Below are 15,654 nucleotides of genomic sequence, written 5' to 3'. Positions count from 1 at the left end.
GGTGACGAAAATGTAAGGCATAACAACTTTATAAGTCATATACTCGTATTTCACCATATTACATCATAATTCATAAAGGATCACAGACCGCTACTGGATAGTAGGGATTGTAACTGCATGTTCTCCTATTAATTGTAATAATTTAATTTACAGTATAATGTGTGTGTGTGTGTGTGTGTGTGTGTGTGTGTGTGTGTGTGTGTGTGTGTGTGTGTGTTAAGAGGAGCTGCAGAGTGTAAGCACTAACAAACACGAGCATTCTCCACTTGTGTATTTTTATGATGTGCTTACAGCGTTAAAAAGGGGGAGAGGTTGTTCTTGTATGAAGTGATTTTTAAATAGATATATATTCCTGAGGAATGCTCAACGTCGCCCCCTAGCGACTTCCTGCAGGTTATTTTTCTAATGGTATGAGGAGGAGCAATGTTTACAATAAAGGTAGATAAATGCCCTCTGCAACCTCCCAAAAACCTATCAACTGTTCAATTATATTTTCTTTAAACTGAATTTGCCTACATGAAGGGAAACACTGGAAGGACACTGTTTCACAGCATTCTTCACCCTGCCAGCAATACAATTCTGTGTGGAAATCATTTCTTTTCATCATTTTTCTAGTTATTTGCTTAGAAGTAGAAAGGTTGACTCCAAGAAATCCCATAAGTCTTTGAATATATGTTATTTATTTTGTGTGTAATGAACATATCGAGGCAGACTTGAAAACATCTGAAGCTATAATATCTGTTTGTACATAGATATTTTACACAAACATGAGGGATATTTATTTATTGAGTGGAATGAGGAGTGCTTTCTCCCCTCTTGTTTAACAGAAACAACTGTGAATAAGACATATATCATGGCTGACAAATCATTTTTATGGATCGGTATGTTCATGTGTGAGCATGGACATTTATGGAAACATACGGAACAATGAGACCATAAAGTCAGTAAATAAAATGGATGAGTAGTGAATGTGTTTGATTAGATGCTGCCACTGTTCACCTGGAGAATGTAGATCATATCTACAGTCAGGAGCGGTCCACTCTACACATTCCTGCATTCACAGATAAACCTGGGTTGGTTGACGTGACGTAACATGGCGTCACACACGCACACACACGCACACACACACACACACACACACACACACACACACACACACACACACACACACACACACACACACACACACACACACACACACACACCACGCCACTGAGGAATTTTTTACGTATTATGTTACTCTTGTCATACACTGACGCTCATGAATGAATGGGACAGGTATGTAGGTCAGAAGTAAGATTTGTTGCAGGAAACACTTTAATATGTGAGCAGCATTCCTTTATTTCTATTCTGAAAAAGCTCCATATCACTGAATTGCTTGACATATGTCATTCTAAGCACCGTCTGTAGATACAAAGTTCAAATCGATGTGTCCGTGTCATGGCTTGTTCTTGTTATGTCTTGGATTTCTTACAGGTTTGGGGACAAATAACAGATGAGTAACCCTTTTTCTTAGAGTCTGGTGACAGGAAGGTGCGGGCCTGAACACGTAGCTCCGCGCTGTGACACGACAGATGACGGGGAAGAGGTGTGGCGACGGAGTGGAGGCGGATCAGTGTGGGGATGTTTTGAATTCTCCTTCACCAGTTCACCTCAGCCAAAGACTGCGTGGGCTGGAGAAGTGTCTCCTTCATTCTCCTGCTGAGAGGTGTGAGGGATAGAGGGGAGATGAATCTCTACAGGAGCTTTGGGAACCTTATGGAGGCTTGGGTCACTGAAGACTTCCAGGGTTTGGACTCAGCGTGGACGGGAAACAACGATGAAGATCCTCATACGCCTCCCTCTGATGTCGCCACAAACCTGCGCTCAGAATCGGTGGACTCTGGAGTGGAGACGGCCAGCTCTGTCATGTCCTCCCCTGCTACGCCTTCCTCTGTCTTAACAGAAATAGACACATTTTCACCGGAAAGAGAAGCTTCAACGCCGCAGTCTCCTGTGCGCTTCTCTCCCATGCCTTCCTCTTCCTCCTCTTCCTCGCCGCAGCTCCGTCCCAGCAGAGCTCAGGTGGCCTCCACGGCCTTGAACTTAAAGGTGGAGCAAGCACTGCAGAAGACTGCCTCTAAGCGTCTCAAGAAGAACCGGGAGACCACCATAGTGGATGAAATCCTCCGACGACCTGCAGCATCTCTCGTACACAACCAGGAGCAATCGGAATCAGTGCGGGGTCAAAGGTCACAGAGTTTAGCCCTACAGAGGACAGTCAACGCATCAGTGCCCACGAGGCAGATAGCAGAAATGCGCAGACGGCCGATGTCTATGTGTTCGGCTCAGACGAGATCAGAGGTGAGATGCAGTTTATGTCACAAACCGAAACTGTGTTTGTTTCTCGGGATTCAGTTTTAAAAAAGAACAAGAAACATTTCCATGATGCGCCTGATTCCTGTTCTTGGGAGTAGTTTTGGCATTACATAAGTTTCACAGTAACATGCACGGTCTTGCACGGCTTGTAAATATAAAAGAAGCGCCTGAAAGAAAGTGTGAGAGGTGAAACAAGGCGTCTACTTTTATCATAAGTTAGAGGGTTGCAACACACGTTCGGAGAGTCGCTCTCAAATTAAAAGTAGGACAGGCATGTCATTACTCACACTGGATCTCTTTCATGCTCAAAACCTGTCAGAAGTCCGTCTGCGGGCGAGGGATCATAAACCAGTCTGCCCAGGTGACTTTAAGCCCACAGGCACGAGAGGAATGGATGGAGACGTGTGTGTGTGGGGGAAGCTGAGCAGTCTGGGGATTTTTTTTTTGTTAAATGTGACATGTTAAGCAGATGATGGACCGAGGTGTTGAAACAGCAGGATTATTTCCTCAACGCTATTTTAGTTTGGGGTGTGTTTTTTTAAGCACTTGTGGGCGAGACTTCAAAGGCTTTGATGAAACTGAGAACATGCAATTAAATGTAATTGCACTAATTACTCTTCTGAAAGTTTCATGTGATGTATATGCATTAATAGAACATGAGATTTCATTGTTCATAGTTGATCTCAGAACAAGAACAATTTAATTACATATTCTTATCCTCACATTAAGTATATGTTTTAAAAACGTATCATATTTTATTGATATATGACTGATCTCTATTCTACTCTAGATAGTGCTTATACAAATTAATTAGAGGCTAATTATGAATTGATGAATTGACAACTTGGATGTGATTTTTTGAATTTTTGAAGAGCGGTCAACAGTTTCTGTATCCCACAAGGTAAAGCTTTTCTTGCATGATGATCTGTGCAGGACGTTGGCGAGGAGGAGAGGACGCGACTGAGTCCTGGGCTCTGCTACTTGGAGCAGGTGTGCCAAATGTTGGAAGAAGTCGCCAAGCAACAGATGCAGAGCCGAGGGTTACCGATAGAGGCCGATGGCCCGCCGGAGCACCGGGACATGGCGGTGAGCCAGGTGAAGGCATTCATGTATTACATCTCGCCAATTAAAATGTTGTCACAGTTTCCACAGTTTATATACATGACACGAGCTTGTCAAGCTGGCGACGACAACATGCGTTCTTGCAGCCCGAGGGTTCAAATCAATTACATCGCATTGTTAGTTTTTTTTTAATCACCTGACTCTCCTTCAGATTCTCGACACTCAGAGCGACTCCAAAGCTGAGGAGGATCTCTCTTCTTGTCAGAGTCCTGAACGTTCAGAAAGCGCAGAGCAAGGTGAACCCCAGCAGCAGAAAGGTTACCTTCACAGACATTTTCGACAGAGATCTGCTTCGGACACAAATATTTCTACACTGCAAATGAGTGAGTCATAGAAGGAAGTGTTTCTTTCCACTTTTAACTGCTGTGGTTGAGTATATTTAATATATTGTTATATGGAATTATTTCGCCAATCTTAAAAAAAACATCCTATCTCTCTCTCTCTCTCTCTCTCTGTGTGTGTGTGTGTGTGTGTGTGTGTGTGTGTGTGCGATTGCCGCAGGAAAGTTCAATGCAGACTGCAGAGGGCAGCATCAGAGTACAGATGACCTGCTGGAGATGGAAGAGGAAGACCTTGAAAAACAGGTAGAATACACTCAAATACAATGAATCAACACAGTCATTTGCATTAAGTGAGTTTTTATAAAAGAAAAATAAATAAAAAAATCCCTACTAATTCTATTATTTGGTGCAAATATGTGTGTGTACATTCAGGGGTCTGAAAAAGAGCAGACCAAAAAAAGCAACAGGAACTGGAAGATGAGATTTGGGTCTTTGACAAAGGAGGAGTTTGCAGTGAGGAATAAAAAAGGGTGAGACATTGCATTTTTAACTGTGACCTCGAAGCGGGGCAGTGTTATTAATATCATATGATGCATGATGCTCTGAGGAACTGTGTGTGCTGCTCCAACATGGCAGCCGGCCACACTGACGCAGTGGTCCGGAGCTAATGCACAGTCGACGCAGAGTTCATTTTCAGCCTGTGCTTCTGTTCCTCCTGAACATTTTGTCCCTTTTTCTTCCTCCACTAAACGTACTGTAGCTCACACGCTGGCTTGCTTCAGCTCTGTTTAATGCATTTTTTTTTCTCTTGCACAGCCAACAGATGCAGCCATCTGAGAAAAGGTCGACCTGGCGACGACTGAGCCAGCTGATCAAGAGGAGGAAAACGTTGCCTGTGTAAATGGCATGTCATGATGTTCAGACATTTTTGCTTTTGGTTCTGAAAAGGAGGAAACTTTCCGTTAAAGGTCTGAGCACTGACACTGTAACAAGACTACCTATTCAGCCTATTCATGTTTATTTATTGTGTGCTGTACACTTACCTTTATTTTTTATACTGAAAAAGAATGTGATTTCTATAAAACCTTGTAAAAACATTTCTCTGTGGTGTAATGTGCGATTGTATATTGCAAATTGCATCTGTAATAAGCTTCAAAAGAATACCGGTATGCACTGTACAGTTTATTACACTATTACTGTAATATTATGTAAATATAACTTCCTGACATTCTTATTCATTGTGTTTTGGTGTCCTGCAACAGAAACATGGATCATAGCCATCAAAGGCTATATGTCTGCATACAAATATCAATCTGGTATGAATGCATGGCTTTCTAATAACATCTTGTTAAAATAGTCTCTGTCCAAACAATGCATATCATTTCAAGGTGAGACCAGATAGAAGTCTTCTTTTGTCTGACCAACAGTTCAAACCTAAATATAATAGTTTTATATTGATATACTTAAAAAAAGCTAACAAATTGGATCAATTGCTTGCATATTATTTTTGGTAAATTACTTAAACATTTGACTAATTGTTAAAATGACTGATGATGTATTATAAGTTGATTGACTTATTAACGAATCAACTAATTCTGTCAGTTAGCAGCAGATGAATGCATACATTTCATGGGTTGCAATAATGTTATGGATTATTAATGGAGTTTTCTACATGAGTTAAGTCGTTTAGGTAAAATGCAGAATGCTATGAGAACCATGACTTTGCAGCTGAAAATAACCTACATTTGTAAAGCATCAAAACCAGTTCTGAATTTCATCTGATTTGCAAAAACAGGTACATATGAAGGAGTTTAAAAAAAAACATTTAACCCCCCCGAAACATTGCAGAAAACCTATTAGAAAATCCATTAACTATCCCCTAATTTAAGGCAAAACGTCAATAAAGATTCATAGTGCAATATAGTCTAAGAAAGGCACAATTCTGCAGCAGTTTTCTGTAGTTCGACAGATAACAATGCAGGCCACACACTTACTTTCATCATTTATTTAATCTTTATTCACCTAGGTTGGGGGGATAGACCTCCCCTGGCATTCCCATGTAAAGAGATGTCAATGACAAACACGTCCAACCAAACGAGAAAGGGTGAACAGGATTCCAGTCCATACATAAAATACATTTATTTACTATTTACTGAACCAGCGGCATCCACGAGTCCCACATAGCATCCGTCTGTGCTATTAAATATATAGAGATAACATCTGTGGAGGGATTTATTTACTGTATGTGTGTGTGTGTGAGAGAGAGGGGATTGGCAAAAGGGTAGCTTATAGATGAAAAGAGTGGTGGGGATTGGGGGGGGGTAGCGTCGAGTCATGCCTGCAGTGCCCCCCCTTGTCTACATGATGCCACAGGAGGACAAGGGGTTGGCGATCTGGCAGGTGCAGGCTGACTGGCAGTATTGGCGCACAGTCTGGTAGCAGCTGCGGTCGGCCTCCCCGCCCCACTGCACGGGCCCGTTGGGGTCAGAGGGCAAGCGGCTCAGGATGCTGGTGTTGATGGCCAGAGCAGCCAGGCCATAGTCAGTGAACAGCACTGTCTCGCGCCTGCACGTGGGGCAGGAGATGAACTTGTACTTGGGACAGGACTCGTAGAGGATCTGCAGGCACTCCTCGCACACCGAGTGCAGGCAGGAGAGGATGCGCGGACGCTTGCCCGCAAAGTTGTAGGTGTGACCGCAGGTGGGGCAGTCCAGGGGCTCGCAGGGCATGACGGGCCCCGAGGACGAGGACGAGGAGGTGGAGGAGGAGGTGGAGGACGAGCGCAGCACGTACTGGTTGACGATGACGTCTTCCATCTTGTAGTGGAACTGGTGGTAGCAGATTTCGTTGGCACTGGTTTTGCGCTGCGCCAGGAAGCTCTGCTCCCTGCGCGTCACGGGGGCCGAGGGGGACACCATGGGCCGGGGGGACCCCGTGATGTCCAGGGTCAGGTCACTGCAGGCCTGGTTGACGATGATCTCGCCCTCGCCCCCGCCGTCCCACGCCACTCTGGGGGGCGGGGCATAGCGCGGCTGCGTGACGGGCACAGGGCACTCTCTGGGGAACTTCTCCGACTGGATGATCTTGACGGTGTCCATGGGGATGGTGACGGGCTGACGCCTGAGGCAGGACATCCGCACGCTTGTGGAGGTGGAAGAGAGAGAGGGGCTGTGGCTCTAGTCAGCGCTGGACGACCCTGCCTGCTTCTGGGCAAGGGGGGGGGGGGAAAGATTAGGCTCTTTCTTTGAAGTCAGCCATTCGAGGGAACATGGGGACGGATGGTTGCCTCCATGTTTCCCTCAGAGATCCCCCCCTGGTGGCCGCTGTTCTCAGCCTGTGTCTTTATGAAGGGAAGACCGATAAAAGAGCTCCGCCAGAGCACCACAACCAGCTCTTAGTCTGGCCCGCGGATATGCACAGATGATTTAACAGTCCAGCTTACAGTATAAGACCAGTGTTGACGACTTAAAGGAAGTTTTTTGTTGTTGTTTTTACTCACTTATGCTGATGTTGCTGTGCAGTCTCTGATGGCTATTTGCAACAACAACAAAAAAGTATATTCACACACAAAGACCTTCAGTACGTTGCACAAAGATATGTTCTCACTCAGTGATGACACCAATAAATAATCTCATATGCACACAGATGCTCACATATATACATACAGTACAGGTTTGCTGGATTTCGGCATTCACAGCGTTGGGAGGGGGGGGGGGGGGACTGAGTTCAGGCAGTTCAGAAAGAGTATTGTTTTAAAGGATAACCTGTGGCCTGCCAAGGAAACTCTTGCTTTTCTCACACTAGCCTTTACAAACGCTACTCGCTTAAGCTTAACTTCCTGTTTTTGGCTGCGGGTGTGTTAACACATCGTCTCCAGAGCGTGAGAAAGAAAGAATGGGCTCCGGTCTTTCTCTCTGCCCATGGTCCAGTTTTTGGTCAGCTGACCCCGTGTGGCTTGTTGATAAGGAACTGAGGTGTCCTGGAGAGGGCTTGGAATGACTCCCTCTCGCTCCGAGCCTCTTGAATTCCTCAGAGGTGGGAGTGAATGTTTTAACTTCCAGACGGCCCTCCCAGCCCAGCAGAAGAGGCGATAACAGTCTGAAGGATGCCTCTGTGCTTGTCTCTGCTTTTTTTCTGTGACTCAGACTCACGACGCGTACTGAGAATTCCTTTGGTCCATCTACCTGTGAAAACAGTAATGTAGAAAACACATTTGTTACTGCTCTGACACACACTTTGTCAGATTTAGTGAATTTGAGTGACATTTACAAATGGGAGAACATGGTCAGCCTCTCACAAATATATGAAACAAGTCTTATTCTTCTTTAGAAAGGTATGTAGGTGTATGCCATTTTCCAGAGAGAAAATATTCAAAGAAGGATCACTATGTGTGAGATGTTAGATTGACCTTACGTACGCCTTTCCGCCTTGCTGTGCATGATCGCTTGGAATAACTTGTCAAGAATCTACTGTAGCTGTATGAAGACCAGTTTCTGTGTGTTTATCTGATGACTGTCACCTCTGCATCTTGGCCTTGGCCCAGCTGTGTTTCTGAAAAGACTCAGATAATTATCCTGTTGCCACATGCTCTAGGGCATAGCACAGAGTACGCCTCTCTGTTTCCAAAAAAACAAAAATCACTGTGCTACAAAGCAGTGTCGTAGTGCTCAATATTGATCCACCTGTCAAGACAGGTTCTTTTGAAGCTCCATCTCAGAATTAACTGCATTTTTACTCAAACGTGTATATATATAAATATGGCAATGGAAGAGATGAATTAGGAGCATGTGGTTGTGTTATGGGAATGTGGATCTTTCAGATCAATTTGAGGAGTCCCCATGGATTTGGATGTTTCACATTTTGAGTGTGTCTGCACTCAGTCTCATTCAGCCTCAGTCTTGGCCTCGACTTCAACCCCTCAAAGTCTTGCTCTTGTCTTTGGGTCCAGATACACTTTGACTATAACACTGTAGTCAGAAGATTGTGTTGATGTGGTGTGTGCTTAGGCATAATAAAGACCAACACAGCACACCTGCTGTGCATCGTACAGAGTATATTTTATATTTTTCAACCTTGTTTTTTGGTGTCTAAGTGAAAAATAGGTGCAACAATGTTTGGAATTGAAGTGTCTGACAGCATTATGGAGAGGGTCCTATAGAGAAATGTGTTTCTTTACATTTCTTAATCCAGTCTCCCGACAGTGATTGTGTCGTGTTGACTTGTTGCACGAAGACAATGGTGGTAAACAATGCTGTAAACTGTGCAGAAACGGTAAAATGCAATGGATGGCCACGCTGTCTGGTCACAGCAGGGGATTGTTCGCGGCCCTGCTCTTGCCATGCTTCCTGTTATCTTGTGAGTTGCGTCAGTTCAGACACTAACGTGCGTAGGAGCGGTTTGTACTCTGCATTTATGTCATACTCTGTGTGGGCTTATGAAAAAGAACAAGTGTATGGATGAAGCTTTTTAGCCGGACCAAAACAATAGCTGCCAACAGGCAGAGGAGGGAAGATGACACATCTTTCACTCTATTCAAGGCTGTCAACAGTGATGATTCAATAGAGAAAGAGAGAGAGAGAGAGAGAAAGACACTGTGCAGGGGAGGTGACCTACATGGCGAAGAAGACGGAGAGAAAGAAAGAGAGAAGAGGGAGCTCAGTGCTGGTCCAGGTTTCTATTTCTGGTTTGTTTATCTATGCACTTCTCTGTGGTTTCCTGCCCCCAACCCCTGCTGAAGATTCACACCGAATGAACAGCGATGTACCAATCAGGCGGAAGTGCTTCAGCCCATTACCTCCACGTGATGCAGCGAGCCGTACCGCAGACATCTGTTTCTCCCCCTCATCCTTTCTCAATGAATCTGCAGACATATTTGTAAGAAGACGAAGAGCCAGAATCGCTCACAAATCGCACCAAACGTGCTGCAACGCTGCTGCAAAATGACACACGCAGCATGCATTCGTCACCTTCGTCAACATGGTGATATGCTTCGTGGTTGAGGCTTGGGGACTTTTAGAAGATATGTCTGATAAACAATCATCATGCATGTGTATACGGTGGCTAAGAATAGGAAAATACATCACAATACACTGATAACTGTTTGATAGTCATAGAAAAAAACGCTAAAATTATGTAAAAATAATCCAATTGATGTATAATACAATGATATGTGTTTCACTTTAATCCTTGATTTGGACAAAAAACAATCCAGTACACACACAATATGATCATATTGTTATGGTTGCATATCAAACTGAAGGATGTCTGTGACACAAGATAGCTAAAATGTTAATCAAATGTTGCTGTTGGCATTGAACTCCTGACCAGATCTTAAATGTTCTCACTAGAGCCCGACCGATAAAGGATTTTGAAGGCCGATACCGATACAAATGTTTGTTGAATTAAAAATCCGATATTCCGATATATCGGTCGATATTTTTTTATTTCAGAAACGCGTATCAAAACATTAACAGATTTCCTTAGTTAATAACATGAGTTATTTGTAGTTATTTATGGGTATTCACTAAAAAGATATGATATTAAAAATAAACGTGTTTCTGTTATTGTCACAACAGAACAGAGGAACATCAAAATATATTAAGTTCTGATAGATAATATGTTTAAAAATACAAATTTAAGATAGAAAACTTAAAGTCCTTTGAACAAAAACACAATAACAACAACAACCAAACACAAAGTTACCAGTATTAAAAGACTTGGTAAACTTCATAAATATAACAAGACTTCGAACAAGACTGGAGACAAATTCTGTTAAGTCTTCCATTTTTATTTTATTTTTAAAATATTAATTTATCGGCCATCATAAATGCCGATACCGATAGTTTGGAAAATGCCTAATATCGGTGGGGCTCTAGTTTTCACGTTTGCATTCATCAAAGTGATGTATCAAAAATGTAACATTTTGGTACTAGCACCTCAATCATCAATCAACCCAACATAAAACTACAACGTACTATATCATGGATGATTCCCAGCTCTATACATGGTGATATAAATCACCAATACTGTGAATTTAGGCCTGAATTGAATTCAAAATATACCAAATCCCGGTTTGAATTAGTAGTAGACCTATTAGTCTGCCAGGATGAGATATCAGTAATGTCAAGAATATGTTTGGTATCAGTTTTGGCTATTAATTTAATTTCCAATAAGCAGCTCCTCTTCTGATAGATGTAATCATGTCTGGACACACTTAGTGGATATAAACAGCTTGTGAGAGTCTACGCCTGCCTCGTACCGGTCCAGCTGATAAAGCAACCAGGCTGCACAAGGAGCTCTCGGAGCGTCGGGGAGACGAAGCAGCTGAAATGACCCTCAAATTTGGTGACAGTGCTGTGAAGCGGGCTGATAACTGATGCAGGCTGCCTGCTGATGGGGGGCCGGCCTTGGCGCAGCCTCTTCCCAATCGGAGGAGCCCTCTCCGGTTATGTAAGGAGCTCATCTCCGGGCCCAAGTCACCACATTAACGCGGCGCTCCGGCTCTGCAACGGTATCCACACTGAGTGCATGTGCGTGTGTGTGTGTGTGTGTGTGTACATAGCTCTGGATCCTCTCCCTGCACAGGAATTATTAAACTAATGAAATCACGGCAGGCATTCGGTCTCATCATCACGAGCGAGAGGAGGAAGAGGAGAGCTGACCACAGAAATGTCAGAGGAGTTTGCTCTGAGCGGCGAATTCCTCATAGTGTTAAACACACACACACGGAGCTGCATACACACTATCAAGTCACACACACACACACACACACACACTAGAATATTCTCACCCTCAGACGACTCCCCATCACGTACTCGGCACCAGCCTTTACATTCCACTGGACACAAACAAACAGATAACAAACAGATAACAGGCTCTAAAAGGAATATTTTCGCTACATGCTGCAGATTAAACTGACACACACACCTGAAGAGAGAGAGAAACACGCATAGTGCCACACGCCAAGAACATTCCTGTCCGCCACAACACACACACACACACACACACACACACACACACATTCTTGCTCAGGTCCTCATGATCAAACTGGATAAATTCGCCCCTGATGCAGATCGGAGAACGCAGGGAGGGCACCGTGTTCTGGGTGAGTCATAGCAACCCAACCCATCAGTCTGTCTCCCTGCCTGTCTGCCTCTCGTTTCTCTCAATGAAAACCTGTCTCTATCCCCTTCTCCCTTCTCCGTCCCTCTATCTATTAATGCGAGCCGTCTGTTGGCCTGGACGGGACAGGCGGTCGGGGTCTTTGTGCCCCTCCACCACATACCTGTCATGTGTCAGGTATGCCAGCTATGTTGAGATGTGTATCCACATTCATGCCTCGGCTGGTAAAAAAAAAATAGAAGCATCGCTGCACATCTCCACTCGGACTTACGTGGGATATTGTGTTTGTGTTTTGATGACATAACACGGCATGACCTTAGCGTGATCTGAGGCCAAATCCCCAGATTTGCTGTATGTTTTAGTGGCTGCAGCTTCTCTCAGGAAATTGTGTGGTTTGGCGCTGTACAAATGCAAATGACAGATGCAACTGGTTGTCTTGGGTTTGTTGTTTGTTTGTTACAGCCATATATTCTTGTTTAATTACATGCTTTTCTCACCGGGCTTTTGCATACAAGCCTTTTACGAATAAAGCAGCATCAAACATCATTCAAATGCCAAGATTTAAATCTGGATGTCTTTCCCCGAGATTCACACAATAATTTTCCGCTCTATTCTTTATATTTACAGTCAATCGAGCTGCGACTATGTGTAGATATTCCATAGGCTGCTACATGATGCTCAGAAAGTGCTTAGTGGATGTGTGAGGAGGTGTTGTTTTTAATAATTCAGCTCGCTGTCACTCATGGCACACATCGGCCATTTTGCCTCGCAATTCATTACAGCCAAGTGCTCTTTGTTCCCGTCTATGTATCTCCCACGGCAACATGGCATGACTGCACACAGGCAGGAAAATATAAAGCCATAACCGCCATCACTCTGCCCGTCACGGACCTCATCGAAGATTTATGAGGGGAAAAGGTTCCGCAAACGTTCTCTGCTCTTCAATAACAACAGCGGCCTGATTGATTAAGGCGATCGATTTTTTGGGGTTTCTTTTGAGGAGGCTGTCTCAGCACAGGCTTGAGGTGGACGGCGTTTTGTTGTTGCCCAGACTCAGCTGAGGGCTGCAAGATAGGAGGTGAGGCGGCCAAAAATGTTTGGACCGAGGGAGATGCTCTCGCGTGTGGGAGGGGTGCGTTTCGGGAGCAGCAGTTATGCAATCGCAGCATGGTGTACCCAGCACTCTCACTGCAGCGCCAATGTATGGCCAATATGGAGATGCCTTAGTGCTGCTGACGGCTACAGAACAGGCCGTTCCTACCCTGTCCCTACCCCCCAACCCCCACCCCCCACCACCCCCCTGTCCTCTGGCACCCAATGTTTGCCTGTGCAGAGGTGTTTCAAATCTCATAACCGCTAGAGGCATGACCCCCGAAGATCTACACCAAAAACTCACACATCATCACAGTCTATTCACGATCTGTAACCTCCGTTTGGGATCAACGCCTGCGTGCACATCTGTGCATCTCCATTCATGTATCCAATGCATGTGTCTCTGCGAAATGATGCAACAGCCATGTAAATCCCAGCTCTACACAACAAAAGACCTCCTCCGTCTTGCACAAACGGCGTGTGAAACCCACATAGAGGAGCCACACCTCACAGCCGTGGAGATAAACGCACAGAAAAAGAAGCCTCGGCGTCTACCTCGGTGAAAAGGTGACGCAAAGTCGTTTTCTCACCCTCACCTGTCTGTCTACGCACTTGTGTTCGTTCCGGTCCCTCCTCGCTCTCCTCGCTGCCGTTCCAGCTGTTGCCGTCAACGCCGCCGACGAAGATGAACCCGGCTCAGTCTCTCTTTGTTCAGGGGGATGTGTCGGCCGAGGGAGGATGCTCTCTCTCGTCCATTTGACTCTAGCTGGAGGAACGGCGAGCGGCAGCGGAGGGGGGCAAACATGGAGGAGATGTAAGATGGAGGGAGCTGTTACAAGGTGGATGCGTCATGTCTCGGGGCTGCTTTTTGGTTGAGCTCCGCATCCCTGGTTTCCTCCTCTCCTCTCTGGTACCTTTGCCCTTCACTCTCCCACCCCTGCTCCCTCTCCCCCGCGCCGTGGCTGAGCGTCTCCCTCCGCTCTCTCGTTCTCCATCCCTCTCCCCGAGTGGCTCAGATGATTCAGCCTTATTCGCTGCAGGTTGTCTGCGTGCACGCCCCTCTTCCCCTCTCTGCCCGTCTCTCTTCCTCCTGGTCTTCAGGTAGAGCTCTCGTCCCTCTCTTCTGCCGTTAACGCTCCTCTCGTCTCAGCTGCTGTTCACCGCTCCTCTTTTCTCCTCCTCCGTCTGCTCCGGTCGGTCACACATGCGCAGTGTTTTCACACATACAAGCACACTCACACACACATACACACACGCTCCCTCTCGATCTCTGTGCCTCTGGCTGCCTCCTTATGCATGTGGCTTGTTTTGCCTACCCACCCCCTCCTGTCCCTCGCTCTCTCTCTCTCTCTCTCTCTCTCTCTCTCTCTCTCTCTCTCTCTCTCTCTCTCTCTCTCCTCACACACTCACTCTATCTCTTTCTCCCGCGTAGCTCTCTCTCGCTGCAGCACACACTGCAGTGCCTCTGCAGGCAGGATCACGTTTTCTAGTTGCCAGAGAAAATATTTCAGCCAATGAGGCACGTTAACAAGGCTGCGCGCCTCCTCCCTCCTCCATGTCTACATACACGCACCTAAACACACACATGCTCACTTAAACACAAACACACACACGGAGATGTGAGCATGACGCCATATGATATGATGAAGGAATTGCAGCGAGAGCCATGGATCATACTTAATATGCAATATTAATACACACACCAGCCAGGCAGCCAGGAAATACAGGAGGCTAGTGCAAATAGATCTAATCTAATGAAGTGCAGAACATCTGACAAGGCAAAAAATAAATAAAAGCATAAATTCACCTATTATATTTGCATCTGCTGACTGGGAGCTTTTAGGAAAAACAACATATCCATCATGTTCAACACTGCATGACTCTCACTCATGTTTGCAGAACATCTTAACAACAAAGCAAAGTGGTTTGTGCTCATTCCTCCTTGAAACTTTCAATCGTCTAGAAAAAAAAGACTCAACTGCTAAACGTCACACTGCTGGGATTCTATAAATTCCCCCCAGAAACTTGAAAGCAGCATCCTAAAGCTCCCATTCACTGATGTTGCATAACGAGGATTTTAATAAGTTTTGTATCTGCTCGAGCCTTCATGCTGACCAATAAATAATCCTCAAATCAAAGTGGAGGGAAAAAAAACCCCATGATGCGATTTTTCAATCAATGTAAGAGGGTTATGCTTACATAACGCGGGCATCGGACGCATAATGTAATGACAGATAATCTCAACACCAAATAGCTCCTGTTTGAAGGGGTTTTAGCAGCGAGCACTGTGCAAACTTGCTCTTGTGTCAGATGTTTGCAGTATGTGCTCAACACATCATTCATGCAATACACTTCCTCAAAATCAAAGGCTGTTTAGTTCTCCTATACGCTATGTCTCATGTGTAGTGTAATATTTACAGGGGTTATTTTTTATTGTGACGTTTTTATTGGGACACTTTTAATCCCTCCTATTTACAGTAGTATTTATAACCCGTACAAATATGTGGTTTATTATACATTATAATGTAGTTGTAAGCAGATATAAGTGTTCATTTAGGGATGTTTATTTGTCAGCAACTGTATAAAATGTATAGAACAATATAAAATGTCTTAATAGGAGACGTAATAACTGCAGACACTAACAGGCACTTCAAAACGACCTAGTTGATCTGATGTTTGT

At 44.7% G+C, this 15,654-nt stretch overlaps 2 protein-coding genes across 3 annotated transcripts; one reads left to right on the top strand and one right to left on the bottom strand.

Annotated features, from left to right (window-relative positions):
• The first annotated feature begins 1,640 nt into the window (after positions 1-1,640).
• Positions 1,641-4,995, top strand: LOC311029388 (uncharacterized protein). The gene is made up of 6 exons (XM_084034510.1): positions 1,641-2,343; positions 3,292-3,453; positions 3,632-3,803; positions 3,982-4,064; positions 4,194-4,291; positions 4,578-4,995. Exons 1-6 carry the CDS (start codon positions 1,729-1,731, stop codon positions 4,660-4,662), a joined length of 1,215 nt encoding a protein of 404 aa, XP_083890636.1. The 5' UTR covers positions 1,641-1,728; the 3' UTR covers positions 4,663-4,995.
• Positions 4,996-5,751: 756 nt separating this feature from the next.
• Positions 5,752-14,313, bottom strand: rnf208 (ring finger protein 208). 2 transcript variants are annotated; one of them, XM_084034515.1, is made up of 2 exons: positions 13,571-14,313; positions 5,752-7,945 (listed from the first exon to the last, which is right to left on the bottom strand). In XM_084034515.1, the coding sequence occupies exon 2, from the start codon at positions 6,893-6,895 to the stop codon at positions 6,119-6,121; it is 777 nt and encodes a 258-aa protein (XP_083890641.1). In that variant the 5' UTR covers positions 6,896-7,945; positions 13,571-14,313; the 3' UTR covers positions 5,752-6,118. The 2 variants fall into 2 exon arrangements, with proteins under 2 accessions (XP_083890641.1, XP_083890642.1); XM_084034516.1 differs by having other exon boundaries at positions 13,587-14,313.
• Between the last annotated feature and the right edge of the window lie 1,341 nt (positions 14,314-15,654).

The sequence above is a fragment of the Eutrigla gurnardus genome, assembly GCF_963514095.1.
Source record: "Eutrigla gurnardus genome assembly, chromosome: 19".
NCBI classification, from domain to species: Eukaryota; Metazoa; Chordata; class Actinopteri; order Perciformes; family Triglidae; genus Eutrigla; species Eutrigla gurnardus.
The sequence above is the reverse complement of the archived record's forward strand: the minus strand, read 5'-3'. Positions and strand labels throughout refer to the sequence as shown.

Bases quoted from the DNA above. Each gene is read 5' to 3' on its own strand.
- LOC311029388 (XM_084034510.1), top strand. From the start codon at position 1,729: ATGAATCTCTACAGGAGCTTTGGGAACCTTATGGAGGCTTGGGTCACT. The intron at 2,344-3,291 runs GTGAGATGCAGT...TGATCTGTGCAG, and splicing joins CGGCTCAGACGAGATCAGAG to GACGTTGGCGAGGAGGAGAG. The intron at 3,454-3,631 runs GTGAAGGCATTC...ACTCTCCTTCAG, and splicing joins GGGACATGGCGGTGAGCCAG to ATTCTCGACACTCAGAGCGA.
- rnf208 (XM_084034515.1), bottom strand. From the start codon at position 6,895: ATGTCCTGCCTCAGGCGTCAGCCCGTCACCATCCCCATGGACACCGTC.